The following is a 16,763-nucleotide window of genomic DNA, read 5'->3' as shown; positions in this document are numbered from 1 at the left end:
GCCTGGGTCCCACTAGTCCCAGTTACTCCCAGTGTTGGGACAGATGTTGTATCCTCCTCACCTCTGATCCTGAGCATGTTAGAATACCTGGGAGTGGAGCTTCCTCTGGGTGTTGTGTGATTAGATGTGGAGTTTGCACCCAAGGTCTACTCATGGCACTGGCCCAGACATACTGGAAAGATAAATTCAAAAACCTTGTATTATAAAAATTTTAACACTTTTAATAGTATACATAGAGGAATCCATGGCTCCAGATACAGATGTAGCAGAGGATGGCCTTATCTGACATCAGTGAGAGGGGAGGCCCTTTGTCCTGTGCAGGTTTGATGCCCCAGAGTGGGGGCATGCTAGAGCAGTGAGGCAGGAGTGGGTGAATGGGTGGAGGAACACCCTCATAGGGGAAAAGGGGAGGGGGAGAAGGGAGATGAGATGGGTGGGTTGTGGAGGGGTAAATGAGAATGGGGATATCAATTTGAAATGTAAACAAATAAAATATTAGTAAAAAACAAAATTGAAGAAAATATCAGAAGATGGAAAGATCTCCTCTGTTAAAGGATTGGTTGTATTAGTACAGTAAAAATGGCCATTCTACCAAAAGCATTCTACAGATTTAATGCAATCCTCACCAAAATTTCAACATAATTATTTACAGATTTTGAAAGGACAATTTTCAGCTTTATAAAGAAATACACACACACATACACACACATGCCAGGATAGCTAAAACTATTTCAAAAAAATGAAAGAACTGAGAAAAAGCAGCCCTGCTAAGAAGGAAAAGCATCAACACTATCGAGTGCATTCCTGTGCCCAGTTCCGAGGATGTCTCTGAGACTGTCGGATGCCATGGTTGTAAAACTAAATCACTGATAGCCAAGACAAACTTTTATATCAAGACACCTGTTCATGCTGAACATTTTTGTTGTTACTGGATGGAAAGAAGATGTTGTCATGGCCAAAAGAGAAATCCTCTCAGCTGTAGAGCACTTCTCTGTGATTCCTGCATCTCTAAACAAAAATGGCCCTGCACTGGGAGGGTTATAGTGTAGTCATAATCTTCCTGGTCAGACCACAGGGTTCAGGGTTCCCTATCATGTGCTAGGCCTAGTGATTGGACCAAAAGGAGCAACATTAAGAGAATTCAGACCCACACATATACAGTTACTCCAAGCAGAGATATGGAGCCAGTTTTTGAAGTCATGGGGATACCTAAAATGTTGACTGAGCATGAGGAGAAGAAATAGAAATGTATACAGCGATGTGTACAGGGAACTACATAGAGCTCAATAAAGAACATTATTTCCATTATAACAGTACTGATGTGAGCTTTGAAAGTGGCGCTCTTGGCTCTACATGGCTCTCCTCCAATCGAGTTTCTCCAAGCCAAGCAAGAATGATGTCCAACTGTTGAAATGATAGTTTTAGTTCTCTAGGAAGTGGTTCCATTGATTCCTATTTTGGAAGCAATAAGCTAGCAGCTGACTTTAGTCCAACAAGCCCATTTAGCACAGGAAACTTTTGGTTTGGAGCCTACACTACCATTTGTAGGCTCAGAAGATCTTGCAGCAGACTCTCCTGCCTTTGACTCTTTACTAACACCTGCTCAAACTAGCTGGACTCCATTTGAGCTAGCTAACTCATTCTCTGGCTTTGGCAGTGATCCATCTGGTAACATGAATACTCAGTACAGAGGAAGTCACCCTCTACTCTTCGTCTGTCTCCTACATTTCCTGAAAGCATAGAACACCCACTTGCTCAATGGGTTAGGAGTGACCCAACTAGGACAAGCAACCATGTTGGCCTTCCAATATACATCCCTGATTTTTCTAATGGTACTAATAGTTACCATTCCAATGGTGGTTCCACCTCTAGCTCACCTCCAGAATCTAGAAGAAAACACAACTGTATGATTCGCTGTGAAAAGGAAGATATTGCTGCCCTAGTTCCATGTGACCACAACCTCTTCTGCATGGAATGTGCCAACAAGATCTGTGAAAAGAGAATGCCATCATGTCCAGCTTGCCCCACAGTTATTACTCAGGCAATCCAAATTCATTCTTAAATACATATACTATATCTCTACATGGAATCATAAAGACATGGATATAATGGTACCCCCAGTAAACTTCCTAATGAATACTTATGACTGTTATCAGGCTTTATTGGGATTAGGCTAAAGTTGTTCAGTACACTTATAAAAGGATGCTATGGTAACATTATACTAAAGTAGTCTCTCGTCTGTTAGTTTTGTTTGAATTATTAATACTATATTATAGACTCAGAGACATAGCTTGTTAAAGCTGAGGTTGTACTTGGCTGTGTAACCTATGAGCAAAATGTATCCATCTGAGATTGTAGTCAGTGGGTCCCAAAGCCTAGCCGCATTAAGAGTTTATGGAGTGTGCCTTGTATCACAGATGATTGATACTTCCAGTGCTTCCTTCTTCATACTGTCAATTTTGACAAAAACAAGTTTGTTTTTTATTTTACATCAACTTCTACCTAATTCTGCAGGATTGAAAGTAATTTTTAAAGCTTTGTGATTGCTTATTAGTAATAATAGGACCAATGGCAGTTTACTAGATCACTGGTTGTAATTTGGGACAAAAACTGCTACAATGATTTTCATCTCACCCAGAGTGTTTAAGGCTGATATGTTCAGTGGATCAGGAATACAATTGTCTTTGATTGTGAATTCCTACCCATTGCATCTCTCAGTGAATGTGGAAATGGCCACCTGGGTTTTTCCATTTCAGGATGGACTTTGGAAGCACCTGTATTGGCTGAAAATTTGAGAATGCAACCATTCCATTCATTAGTCTGATAGAGCTATTAATTAATATTTAGACTCTAACTCAAAATGTGAAACAGTTTTGTTCAATTCATATTTATCTTGCACATTATAAATGTATATTTTGATTTTTTAGTAATGTATGGGATAAGGAGGGTGATAATAATGCCCTTGGCATGATTCATGAAAGTAGCTGTGACAACCTCCAATCACTTTACCTCATTTCAAACCTATTTCCAATCACAAGCAAAGATTTCTTTAAGATACATTTGTACATTTCACCTGTGGATGTTTTAATGTCATCCTCAGTATGTCCCCAAATTTGCTGGTATTGGAAGGACAAAACTTTATACTTGTGGGTTTTTCTACTAATTATTTTTTAAGAATTATTTTCCCAAAACAAAAGAACTTTTTTTTCTCAGTATAACAAAAATTTGAATCTTATGTGTATTCAATAGTAAATCGACAAAATTTTATTTCTTCTTTCCACTTAAGGAGTTACATTTTGTAAGAGAAAACTATTGCTGGTGAGAATATATTTAAAATTAACAGTTATTCAGTACTGGTGGGAGTATAAACATGTGTAGCCAGTAGGCAATAATTATGGTGGTTCCTTAGAAAGAACACAATAAACCCTAAGCAATGGGCAAAGATACCCTTTGTTGGTATTCTTGTATCAGTGGTAGAGAAGGTGACGATCCTTTCTTCATACTAGCTTGATGCCTTGGTTTGGTGGTCCAAGCTGTTTTGTGCTAAGGGCTCATAAAAAATCAAATTGAAGCAGTGTAGTATAAAGGGAGGAAGACAGAGACCTACACACTGCCATGCCACCCACACCCTGATCCTCCATAGACACCTGCTTCCCAACATTCCATGCAGTTTGTATAGAGAATGTCACCCAGGGGCCTACCAGCCATCTGGCCCGTCTGCATCTGGAGCCACTACAATATGTGGTAGTCAGATTGGAATGAAAGAAAAGTGGAGCAGCCTGAGCATAAGAAGAAAGGACTAGAGACTAGAGGGTGAGGAGGACTAGCCTGTTATGTGTGGCCAGCACTGCCACCTGGGGCCATGGTGAGGTTTCAGCATGAGCTGCCACTGACAGCCATGTCTGAGTCTGTGGCTGGACAGTGGCAAGGCTCAGTGTCCATGTCCTTGGCTCATATTACCACTAGAGAACATTGGGATGTCCCTAGTCAGCGCAGTTACCAGTGACCATCTGAATGGCCATGTCCTATACAGAACTGGCCTCACTTCTCACTACAAGCTGCACTCTGGAGAGATGGCTCTATGTCTCCCCACTGGTTACAGTCAGGAGAGCATGTCCTGTGCTCCACTGGGTAACCACAGAAGAGTTGGCCCTGCTGGCACAGATGTGTAGGTAAATCTGCCCCTTGGGCCTGAGTGTGGAAAAGCTGACCCTGTCATTTACCTACTGTGGGGAAGCTCAGGTGCAGAGGGAATGGCTTACTTTGCCGTCTCCACCTCCTGCAGTTTGTGGTTGATCTCTAGAAGCTGATCCTAAGACCCTATTGCTGAAGACAATATCTACAAAGTTCATTGACATGGCAAAATCTGGCTTGTGCCTGTCTAGAGCCCTTACCCATTTTGACTAGCGTTAATGGTACTAAAAAGTACACTTCTTACCACCAAAGTACAAACTAGAAAAGCAAACCAATTCACCTACGGACCCTTGGATTTATAGTGTAAATTACATGTTTGATGTGCTAGTACTATAGTGACATAAAGTCTGTGGGGAATATCTAACCAATATATGATGTAATTTAAGGCCCATTATATGAGAGAACTGCTCCCCAACACTGCTTGTGTGGCCAAGAACTTGAGACTAGATAGTCTAGAAATGTTAGGGGAACCCAAATGTTATTGTCCTGCTAAAGAAATGCTACAACAAAATGACTCCTGATGACATTCTGTTACACTCAGAGATGCCTTGTTCAGCCATCATCAAAGAAGCTTCCTCCTAAATATAGAGAACCCCAGTTGTCCATGTATAGTGTGAGAAACCTAGGAACACTCAGTCTTAAATGGGATATCAACGACAGTTCTATCCCCTTACTGTCCAGGGAACCCTGGCAAGAATAGACAGAAACAGTCTAAGAAGCAGAGTGAGGGAGGGTGCAGGGGTAAAGGACATCAAGAAAACCAGGCGTTCTAAACAGGGCAAGACAAATATATTTAAGCTGAAAGGAAATATTGCCTTATGCACAGAGCCTGGACATGATCAACATCCCTAACCCAGAAGCTATCTCCAGTCAATAACCACTCTTGAATAAAAAAAAAAAAACTATATATATATATATATATAGTTTTATATTTTATATATTTATATTATATATATTTATATATTTATATATATATATAATGTATTGTCACTGGGAATAGAAACCAATCTCAATGTCAGACTTCATGGTTAGCATTAGATGCCAACAAAAAAAAAAGACCTTAATGGTATCTATCTATCTATCTATCTATCTATCTATCTATCAATCAATCATTTATCTATCCATCCTTTATCTATCTCATAATACTTTAGGTATTGTTTTCTTACAGTTTGTCTTTTGCTTATATACTATGGTTTCTCATTTGGTGCTTTTAAGGGATTTCCGTGCATCCCAATGTGTGTGTCTTTACCTCTATATGTACTTCTTATAATTTTTCTTTGGTCCCTTGTTTTTCTGTTCAATTGTTTATTTTGTCCTATGCCAGTTTGTTTGTTTATCTTACTTTACTGTTGTTTTTTTTTCTTTTTCTTTAAGATTTCTCTTTGTTTTCTAATGAGAGAGAGCAAGAAAGGATGTGGTTTTGGGTAGATGGGGAGGTGGGGAGAGTCTGAGAGGGGTTGGCGAAGGGGGATAATAATCAGAATAGATAATATGAAAAAATATTTTTAATAAAAATAAAGTTAGTTGAAATAGTCACTTTTATGCAGTGTGAGTGTGTGTGTGTGTATGTGTGTGTGTGTGTGTGTGAATTCCACACTAAGCAATTACAAGCTCAGTATGGTATCATGTAGCGTGAATCTGAGCACTAGTGCATTTAGGATAGAAAGTGTTGACATAAAGTGTTAACAACTAAATAAATAATCAACAGCAAACAGAAAATAATAGAAAAAGAGAAAATAACAAAGGTGAAAAAAGTTTGAAGAAGTTATAATTTTATATAAATTCATAATGAGACATCAAACATGTTGAAGCAACTGAGAACATAGTACAACACCCTCCTTACTACAGCATTGCTCCAAGCAAGATAAAAGTCTACAGCTGGGAAAGTCTACACTGACTTTCCTTCCCTTACAGAATTTATGCATCCTACGTGAACTCCACACCTGACACAGTACAGGAAAAACCCAGTGCTTTTACTCAGAGTAGATTGCTCTGTGGGCTTTTTCTGTTGCTGTTTTTCTAAGGGGAGACATTTTGTATTAGACATTTGAACAGTTCAAACATTAGTGTCTTTTCTGCTGTCTATGAATTTATATGTTGCCCAACTGCATATATTTCCAACCAAACTTTGAACTTTACTATATTTTACTAAATAGTGTATATATGAAATTATTTAAAATATGAACATATTTCTATGTAAAAGATGATAAACACTTTAGACCACTATGTGATTTGGTAAATAAAATGGCATCATCACCCCCATTCTAATTTTTCTCCATGTTGATTCTATTAAAAAAAAAAGCCTCACTGTTTTTGTTTGTTTGTACTATTTTGTTTTATTCTTTGTTTTTGTTTTGTTTTTCCTTTTTGGTAGACTCAAACAAGTCTTTTTTTTTTTTTTTTTTTTTTTTTTTTTTTTTTTTGGTTTTTCGAGACAGGGTTTCTCTGTATAGCCCTGGCTGTCCTGGAGCTCACTCTGTAGACCAGGCTGGCCTCGAACTCAGAAATCCACCTGCCTCTGCCTTCCAAGTGCTGGGATTAAAGGCGTGCGCCACCACGCCCGGCTTTCAAACAAGTCTTAATTGTCATCTGCCTTGAGACTACAAATACAAACAAAATGTGGAAAAGACACTAGTCTTGGAACGGCATATTTGTGACTGTTGTAGGCCACATCACAGCAAGACCCTTGGAATAAATACATACACCAGAGGAAAGAAAGAAGCAACAGTTCCAGCCTCACTGCACTGATCTCATTGCAGAGATAAGAGTAATATGCAATTAAGTGAGATATGGTACTCAAGCATATTGATGATTCCAGGATGAGGTAAGAATCAAAGAAAGAATGATGACATCTGTCACCTTATGTTTCCATTTACTATGCCATTTACACTGTCAGTGTAAATTATGGATATTTCACACATCAAAGTTGAGCAGTAAAAGCTATACAACATGAACTATTAAATGTACTTTCTGAACATTTTTAATTTAGTGTTTATTGTTACTGTGCACTTGAGTGCTTTTATTCATTAAATTGTAATCATTTTACTTAGTATTCTTTTTTAAAAATCAGTTGAAACTTTCATGCCATATTTTGATCATGTGCACTCTCCAAACTCCACACCCCTTTTTACCCATTCATTCTTTTTCCTTTTTATTTTTTGTTTAAGTCCACCACATCCAATTTGCTGTGTATACATTCTTAAGTGTGTGGCTTTCCACTGAAGCATAGTCAACCATTCAGGAGCCACCCCCTTATACAAAACTGACTCTCCTTCAGCTATCAGTTTCCAATAGCTAGTTGGGTATGAATGGGACTTCACATCTATTTTCCCTCTCAATATTGAGATTGTGTCTGCCTTGGACTTCCCTAGTTCTTGCGCATGATGTCACAACTCCCTGGAATGAATATGTGTTGTGTCCAGAACACACTGTCTCTTGTGGTCATCTACCATGTCTGGATCAGACTTTCTGCTTCTTCTGTACTGATTCCTGAACCTTGAAAGGAAGGGTGTGCTACAGTTATTGCAGGGCTGAGAACTTCAGGATCTCTTATACTTCGCACCTTTACCACATGTGGATTTCTGTGTTAATCACTGTACTTTTGTTGTTTCATAATTGCCAATTTTGAATGAAAGATTCAAGTGTCAGTCATAGCACTTCTGATTGGGATTTGGACATCTCTGAGTATCAGGATCAGCATCTATGCAGCTGGGTGAAGCTCTCCTCTGCTTTTGTTTCTGATTTTTTTCTAGTTAGCACAAAGATTGACAGATAATATACTGAAAAGGAAACAGTGTACACTCTTCCTCCTAGGGCAATATGTAGGTCATGTAAGTACCACTGATATTTGTCTATGGTTAAACGAATTCTGCCTGAGAGAGACTTTAAATCATGCAAAGTACATCAGATTCCTCACTAGGGGAAACAATGGCCTTGTCCTTGGGATGTAAATCTTTGCAGGATGGGATTTGAATATATAAAGGTACATATGTTGTACTTCATAGCCCATCTTATGACCCAACCCCTACATATTCCTGATTTTAATAATGAAATGTCCCAAACTGGAGCTAAAAGTCCAACTGTATCAGAATCATAGACATTAGGCTAATGCAATTAAATTTAAAAGGAATTTTAGCAAAAAAAATTCTGGAACTTAACAAATTTGGAATACAACTCTACTGTGCTACTCTAAGGCATAATAAAAATATTGTATATAAAGAAAAATTAAAAGGAACTAATCCAGATTTCCATTCTTTAAAATAAATTAAATTTGAGAAAAATAATGTATATTGATATTGGACTCATTTCAGGGGTATCACTGAACACTTGAATTCAAAAGGAAGGAATTAATCCATGCCAAACACTCCAAACCAAGCAACTGACACCAAAACCACTTATGTGTAATTTCTCAATCCCCAAACATGGAAATAGAAAACCTAGGAAAGTGTATGTCATTACAGATATATTTTTAAAAAATAAACATTTATACTGAGCCATGCTATTATATTGGGAAATTTACTTTTGTAATTCTTTGCCTGTTTCTCTTAAGAAAAATTACAGCATCTTTTTAAGAGGACTGCTACTATGAATTATATCTTCGAAAAATTTTACTATGGTTCCAAAGGAACTGAAATTTTATTTTAAAATTCATGTAGGAATAATGCATGAAACAGGAGTGGTAGGGTGATTTAGCTTCACACAAGCACCCTGCCTTCTAGAATTGGCCATTCTTTAGTATTAAGTAATATAACCCAGTATTTTTTCCAGAGAAGTATTATAGTCTACTTTTTTTCTGAGTATTCTACAATATAAAAAAATGGAGATTACATTTTCTCCATTGTCTTATTTCAAAATATGGCTTCCTATGTTGGAAGAATAAATTATTCACTACTGTGTGTCCTGAAATTGACTCCTTTCCTCTTCATTCTTCACAGTGTGTCCATAATATTTTCTCTCAATCTTGAAAACTTGTTAGCCCATTTTTAATATGAATAACAAGTATGACCAATGTTTTATGAGAAGAGGGTAGAAACTATAGAAGCTAAAATTACACAGAGTAACAAAATCCAATCAAAGTGCTCCTTAAATTTCCATCGGTGATTCTTTACACCGAAATATGAGATCTCATATTTCTGACTGACACATCTTTTGCAGATGCATGTGACATTCTCTTTTCTCTTCCACAGCTCCATTATATTAATACAGACATGCTGAAAACTTTCAAAGGGATTCTACAAAAAGAAATCAAACTTTAATGAACTAAAGTCATGGGTCAGTCATCTTAGAAATACATTTTGCCACATTCATCCTTTTTCAAGAAAAAAGAGCTCCAATAAAATAGTCTTCATCAACAAAAAGTGATGTAACTCATATAGATTTATAGAACAGCAAGGAAAAAATATACAATCAGAAAGTAAGGTGGAAATGTTAGTCATTTTGTTGAAATTCAACTTATAAAACAAAAATTTATAATGAAGTAGAAATATCCCTTCATTCTTTCTTTTATTGTGTTTGCAAAAAAAGCAGATAAAAGCATAGTGAATAATGTGAGAGCCTGGTATTCTGATGATTGATGCTTGTTCTTGATTTTTTACCTTAAGGGAGAGAAAGGGAGAGAGAGAGAGAGGGAGAGAGAGAGAGACAGAGACAGAGATAGAGAGACAGAGAGAGGCAGAGAGACAGAGAAAGACAGAGAGACAGAGACAGACAGAGAGACACAGACAGAGATTCACATTTTAAAAGATATTTTTTTGTCCTTACATGATAAGTGAGACACATCTAACAAGAATATTGCACAGAATTTACTGTTGTAAGGTATGCTATATTCAACAGTGAAAGAGGAACAGTTTGTATAAATTACATATTGGTATTTAAGAGCAATATATTCCTCCCCCAGTGAATGAAAGATAAAGAAAGGTACAGAGAAGTTGTCTGCCCTGGAATTTGTTTCAAGTGAAAATAAAAAGTATCCTCAGTGAAATACTGACAACCTATAGTTGCTTTAGTCAATTTCAGATCCATTCATATATTCTAAGAAGATGTTTATAATAATAGTAGGAAATGAAATATTTACTTATCATTATTTTAAAGAGGCACAAAAGCTAAATGGAACAATAATGGTGGAAATATTTTTAAAGACATATGAACATTTATTTATATTTGTGTGCTAAAATATGTATTTAACACAGAAAATGTCTTCTTTGTAACTATACTTTTAAAAACTTCCTCCTACTCAAAATCTTTCTCAGGGCAACTTTAACATCTTTGTTTCTCAAGCTATAAATTAAGGGGTTCAACATAGGTACCACGATGGTATAAAAAATGGAAGAGATTTTTCCTTGATCAATAGATACAGCAGAGGAAGGTTTCAGGTACATGAATCCACATGATCCAAAGAACAGAGAGACAGCAATTATGTGGGAACTGCAAGTGCTAAAGGCCTTGGACCTGCCCAGAGTGGATCTTATTTGAAAAATGTTGGAGAGAATAAAACCATAAGAAATAAAGATGATGACACTGGGCAGAATGATGTCTTTTCCCCCTACAATGAAAATTTCTGTCTCATTGACATAAGTACTAGTACAGGAGAGCTGCAGCAGAGGAAGGACATCGCAGAAATAGTGGTTGATGATGTTTCTATCACAGAAGGTCAGTCTGAGCATGCAACCAGTGTGGATCATGGCATCAGAAAATCCCATCAAATATGAACCAAGCATGAGATAAGAACACACCCTTGGGGACATGACAGTGCTATACAACAGTGGGTTACAGATAGCAACATAGCGATCGTAGGCCATTGACACCAGTACATAACATTCAGAAATTATAAAATAACAAAAGAAGTAGAGTTGGGACATACATCCTGTATAAGAGATAAGATTCTTCTTTAGTATAAAATTCATCAGCATTTTTGGTGTAATCACAGAAGAATAACAGAGATCTACAAAAGATAAATTAAAGAGAAAAAAATACATGGGATTATGTAAGTGAGCATTTAACAAAATTAAAAACATCAAAGTCAAATTTCCAAACACTGTGATCATATACATTAATAGAAACAATAAGAAAAGAGGCATTTGGAGTTCAGGCTGGTCTGTTAATCCCAAAAGAATGAATTCTGTCACAATAGAGCCATTTGCTAGAGCCATTCTTCTCTAAGAGGATCTGTGGACAGAAAAAAAATAGCAAAAGTGGAGAACAGAATAGATTTGCCAGCAATATCTTCTCCCCAAAATATGAGGTATATGCTGACAGTGTCTGAAAATGCTCAGCATGAAATTTCAGAATATCTTGCCAAGTATGGTGGTGCATGACTATTATTCCCAGCACTTGAGATGTAGACACAAGAAGCTCAGGCCTGTAAGGTTTTCTAACCTATACAGTAAGTTTGAGTCCAGCATAGGCTACAAGAGATCCTGTGTCCAAAGATTAAATAGATAGATGATAGGTAGATAGATAGATAGATAGATAGATAGATAGATAGATAGCAATAGACAGACTGACAGACAGAGACAGAGAGGAGAGACAATCAAAAGAGAAAGCTTTCATGCTACATGTTAATGTATAATATCTTATATTATAATACCACATATTAGAGTCTGAAAAATTAAAACCAACAGATTATCACTAATTTCACTATCAAAATTGATCCCATATCCTAATGATGCCATATTCTAATCTAACTGCTAGAAAACTCAGGGGAGAAGAATGAAGAGGGATAGGCAGTATAGAGTTGCCCTTATCTCTCTGTTGTAGGGTGCCTGGCTTCAAAGCACAATAGGCATTACCTTCATGTTAAAAGTAGCTATGATTACCTGCAAAAGATCCTTTGTTCTTATGTCTTCATATTCCTTCACAGGAGAAGAGAGAAGTTCAATAGACCATCATGTGAGATTCTGGCTATTCTATCTGTATCCCACTTGTATATAATTCTGCCTCACTTAACATTATACTGAGTATGGAAAGTTAACTAAAGAGGAATCCCACCTGTGCAGCCATGGGGAAGTAATCATCCATGCCAGTATAAGACTTTTCCCTGATGTAGATGTGCTGTGGTCATCATACCTTATCCATGCTGCTGTCCAATAAACTCATTGGTTCTTTGAATTACTCTTTCGTAGAATAATTTCTTTGATAGAGTTCAGGTGCTATATCTTAGCTGCATAGCTATCTAATCATATCTCCCTTGGAAAAACTCATACAGCACTCACCTACCAAGTCTTCATGACTTTACTTTCTCCCCAGTACAGTTAGAACATTAGACACCTGGTGATGAGCTCCCAGATTGGAGTCATTAGTGTTGGAAGCATGGAAACATATCTTAAGAAAGGCTACAGCACTGCCTGTGACACAAAGAAAGTCACAAGTGTAAAAGTGTGAGAAATGCTCCTGGAGTGGAAACTTACTGATAAAGACCTTGCAAACACTCTGGTCAGAGGCTGAATGTTCTCTGCTCACCTTCAAGATGCTTATAGGAAAGGCACTGAATTTTAGGGCTGCAAGAAATGGAAAGTAAAGTATGCTTCATTCAGAGGACACATTTCATCATGGGTCTACTATGGAAATATAAAAAGCAAGATAATACCTAATGCTGTATACTGAATTGCAGTTATGTTTATATAATCAGAGAATTAGCATGTTAGTTGCTGATGTCAGTAAGAAAATCAGTTGATGCAAATCAAAGTTTAATTTTTTTTCAGGTACGCAACACGATTGCATCCTAATATTCAACATGTTGTCTCTGGTTAGCTTACACTTTGAATTTCCTGACAGGACTTATTTTAAACTGCCTTCTCACTGAATGTGTGCACATAAAATACATAAAAGCATCTTATATATAGGAAAGCATATTTGAATTAGCCTCATTGTTGAGTCATTTTACAGTGAATATTTTAGTCTAAACATAAAGTTCTAATTGTCATATATACTATTTAAAATTTAGGGATGTAGCAATGATGTTAAATAAAAAGCACAATAATTAGTATAACTTACTAATTAAAGTTAGTTGAAAACTTACCCTTCTTATGAGAGAAGTCATTGGTATTTCTTATTGTTTACCCTTATCATTATAATATTAGTCTATGAGGCTTCAGTTCCCTTATTCATAAGTGATGCAGAATAAAAATAATCTCTCTTATATCCAGATATGTTTCTGAACTACTAGTAGTTTCTGAACTACTAGTCATAACATGTAATTCTTAATCTTCTGAGATATAATAGGAAATACAAATAACCCTTCTTATTATCACAGTTGCCACTTGATAAGCTCCTCTCCCCTAATTCACATGGGTTTAAAAGCCTCATGTATTTTTTTTTAAATATAAGAAAGGTAGATGGAGGGTTTTGCCTCCTAGAGAGGAGATGCTAGACATAGAGAGAAAATGAAGCAATTGGATTTATATGTAGCACAATTGTGTATCTTTAGTTGCCTGGAGACTCAATGTTTTAACCTACTCTGGACTTCTCTTCAGGGATCATACACTGTCCAATCTTGAGCAATAGTGAACTTCAGTCTTCTATCACATTTTATCCATAAAGGAAAATTGATAGTGCTCCATAGAGTCTACCCACATTTCCATATTACTTCATCAAAGTTTTCTTTCCATTAATACACAAATATATTTCAGGTGATCATCCTACTGATATTTCTCAAAATCACTTTGAAGTTAGTTGCTATTATAGTTGGTCTGTACTTTACAGTGTTCTACACTAAAGTCAGTTCTTTGTATATGCTTCTTCTATGACAGGGTTACAAGCCCAGCCCTCTTATATCACAATTTTTAAATTTAAAAAAATATTTGTTGTGTGTTTAGTTTTAAACCTTTTAATTAAAATATAATTACATCAATTTCCTCACTCATTCTTCTCCCCTCAGCTTCTCTTCTCAAAATCTCATCCCTCCAACTCCTTCTATGTCACACCACATTCTCCAGTTGAAAGGCTCTTTTTGCCAGATTATTATGTTACAATGCAAACACTCACATAAGCATGCACATACAGGTGCACATGCACACACACATATATAATTACAATCTGCTGAGTCTTTTATGTTGTTGTTGGCCACGTTGTTTTGGACAACCAAGTATTTGGAGTTTTACAGAGCCCTATCATTGTAAAAGGTCAAAATAACCAGTTAGAGATGGTTTAGCCTTAGTATCAGTTAAAGCCCTGGCATAGAAGGAATCAACAGAGAAGCTAAGGCTATGCACTATGAACAGAGCACAGGAAAAGCTATTGTTGAAAATGCAGCTTATCTAGGCACAGCAGTAGACCAAATATTTTTTAGACATCAACTAATGTGTTTATAAAAAGATAATGAGAAAGGGTCTATATTCTGTGCAGGTGTGGTGAGTGAGGTATGGGCGAAACAGATGCTTCAGCATGCCCTGAAGGACCAGCCACAGAATGGTATAGTATAGAATAGAGATTATTGACAGCATGGAGAGGGGATTTAAGAGGGTAATAGAGGCAGGGAGAGAGAGAGAGAGAGAGGAGCAGAGTAGAGGGTGACCATGAGCATGTGGAGAGTGGACAGAAGAGAATGGGGAGGGGTGAAGGGCCAAAGGAGGAACAAAAAGGGAAGATCAAGAGGACAAGAGAGGGATGAGGCAACAAGTAGCCCCTTTTAGTGGGTCAGGACTACCTGGCTATTGCCAGGTAACTGTGGGGTAGAGCATACCTGATTTTTGCCAGGTAACTATGGGGTGGAGTTTAGACAGAATGCTAACACCAATACTGTGGGATAGCCATCAAGAAAAGTATTACCCATATATTAGAGCCTACCTGAACCTACTAGACAACCTGTGCATGTTGTGGAAAGCCATCTGGAGATAATTCAAGGATCTTGAGTGAATCCAAGACCCATTAAGGGCAAACTATGAAAAAGTGGTCCAATATAACCAACCTACCATTGGGTCACTAGCTAGTTTATAGAAATTCAACACAAGCTAGAGTCATCTGAGATAATTCAACTGAGAAATTTCCAGCACTTTGACCATTTTTTAAAAATATTATTATTAATAATGATTGATGTGAGAAGACCCAATTCATTGTGAGTGGTGCCTTCCCTGGAATGCCGGTCCTGGATTCTATAAGAAAGCAGCAGCAAACCAGTAGGTTGTGCTAGATTTTTGCAGGTGGCTTAAGGGAAAGACAGAAGCCAGAAAGAAAGAGGCCTCTGACCTTGGACAGGACCATGTTCATCGGCCAACACCCAGGAAGACCCACTGGCATTGTTTCATCCATGTGGGTAATTTGATGGATGAATACCTCTCACCATGGAGGCAGATAAGAGAATGCCCACAGGAAGAAGATGGCTGCATTCTTTACTGGGGTGAACTTGAAGACTTTGAGTACATTACCTTCCATCTCATATTTCCTCCCTTCCAGAATTGCCTTGTCCTACCACAACAGAAGCTGGGTAGTGTAATCTTTTATCAAGAATCAGTCGTTGCAAATTCTAAGAGGATATAGGGAATCAGGGCTGTTTCTCCATTGAGGAGGGTCTTCCTTTGAAGGAGTAGTTATGAATTTCTAGATGACTTCTGGAAAAGAGTCCTCTGGTCCCTTAGCAGAAGTTTTAACTCTATCGGGTAGGCTCGAATATCTGATTATCACTCTGTATTTACTGAAGAGACTTAAAAATAGTTGTGAGAAAGTTGTAAGCAAACAACTTGGTTATAGAAAAAGACTGAGTATTTGGCTGGGATGTTTGAGGGAAGGGAAGGAATGCAGGTGTGAAAGACAGAGTGGGCCTGTGAGAGAGAGCTGATCTAGAGTCCATTCAGGATAATAGTAACTGGTGTTAGCAGATTGCTACAAGAAAATGAGGTAGTAGAAATAGCAGTGCGATTAAGAGTATCAAAGGAAAGGGTCAGGAGAAAATAGAGGACTAATGTAAAAATTGTATCTGTCCAGCCAGTTTTTCCACAGCATCTCAAAGGTCTATTTTCAAATGTTAATAAGAGCAAATGGAGTTGATATAGGGGGAGAATGTTAGAATAGTTTACATGGTACATTGTGTATGGGTAAAGGGTAAAGTTCTGTAAGTAAAGCATTTATAAGACAGAATAAAAGCATGCATATGAGAATACTAAGAAATGTGTGATCTGGGAAGGAGCCAGAGTAGTAGGAAACCAGAAGCTCATGCATAGGAGTCTTGTGGTTGAATTTTTCTCTGGCCCCTGGTTCTTGGCACCATATCAAACCTGTTAGGATTTGTTCACATAAAAACAGTATATTAGCAAAGGAGAATAGACCTCCAGTTCTTAACAGTAGCCAGATCCATTCCTTTTTAATTTTGGAATACTGCATTGTTGGATTGTGTTCGTGGTTGAATGAGGCTTACTCTGGAGACCCAGTAGAGAATTTTACAAGGGATGGAACAATAGATGCTGACATCATGAGTCCTCACTCCATTATCCTGTGGCTAGACAATGCTCCAAGCTCCCAGTATTCTGGCTGGACTCTACCCAGAATCAACTGACCACAGCCAGGTATGCCCTACCACTGGGAACAGAAAGGTAGCCCAGCCTACTATAAAAGGAACTGTTTGACTCCTCCTCCTCCTC

At 37.4% G+C, this 16,763-nt stretch overlaps 1 protein-coding gene and 1 pseudogene across 2 annotated transcripts; one reads left to right on the top strand and one right to left on the bottom strand.

Moving 5' to 3' along the window:
* The first annotated feature begins 936 nt into the window (after positions 1-936).
* Positions 937-3,124, top strand: LOC116072941 (annotated as a pseudogene). The gene has a single exon (XR_004111597.1). The product of XR_004111597.1 is annotated as an RNA-binding E3 ubiquitin-protein ligase MEX3C-like (transcript).
* A 7,120-nt stretch (positions 3,125-10,244) lies between these two features.
* LOC116073004 (olfactory receptor 8B8-like) lies at positions 10,245-13,536 on the bottom strand. The gene is made up of 3 exons (XM_031344650.1): positions 13,211-13,536; positions 12,600-12,689; positions 10,245-11,358 (listed from the first exon to the last, which is right to left on the bottom strand). Exon 3 carries the CDS (start codon positions 11,340-11,342, stop codon positions 10,401-10,403), a length of 942 nt encoding a protein of 313 aa, XP_031200510.1. The 5' UTR covers positions 11,343-11,358; positions 12,600-12,689; positions 13,211-13,536; the 3' UTR covers positions 10,245-10,400.
* Between the last annotated feature and the right edge of the window lie 3,227 nt (positions 13,537-16,763).

This window comes from Mastomys coucha, unplaced genomic scaffold (assembly GCF_008632895.1).
Source record: "Mastomys coucha isolate ucsf_1 unplaced genomic scaffold, UCSF_Mcou_1 pScaffold23, whole genome shotgun sequence".
In the NCBI taxonomy this organism is placed as follows: domain Eukaryota; kingdom Metazoa; phylum Chordata; class Mammalia; order Rodentia; family Muridae; genus Mastomys; species Mastomys coucha.
This window is presented reverse-complemented; position numbering and strand designations above follow the sequence as displayed.

What these genes read in the sequence shown, in the direction of transcription:
- LOC116073004 (XM_031344650.1), bottom strand. Translation starts at nt 11,342, where the DNA reads ATGGCTCTAGCAAATGGCTCTATTGTGACAGAATTCATTCTTTTGGGA.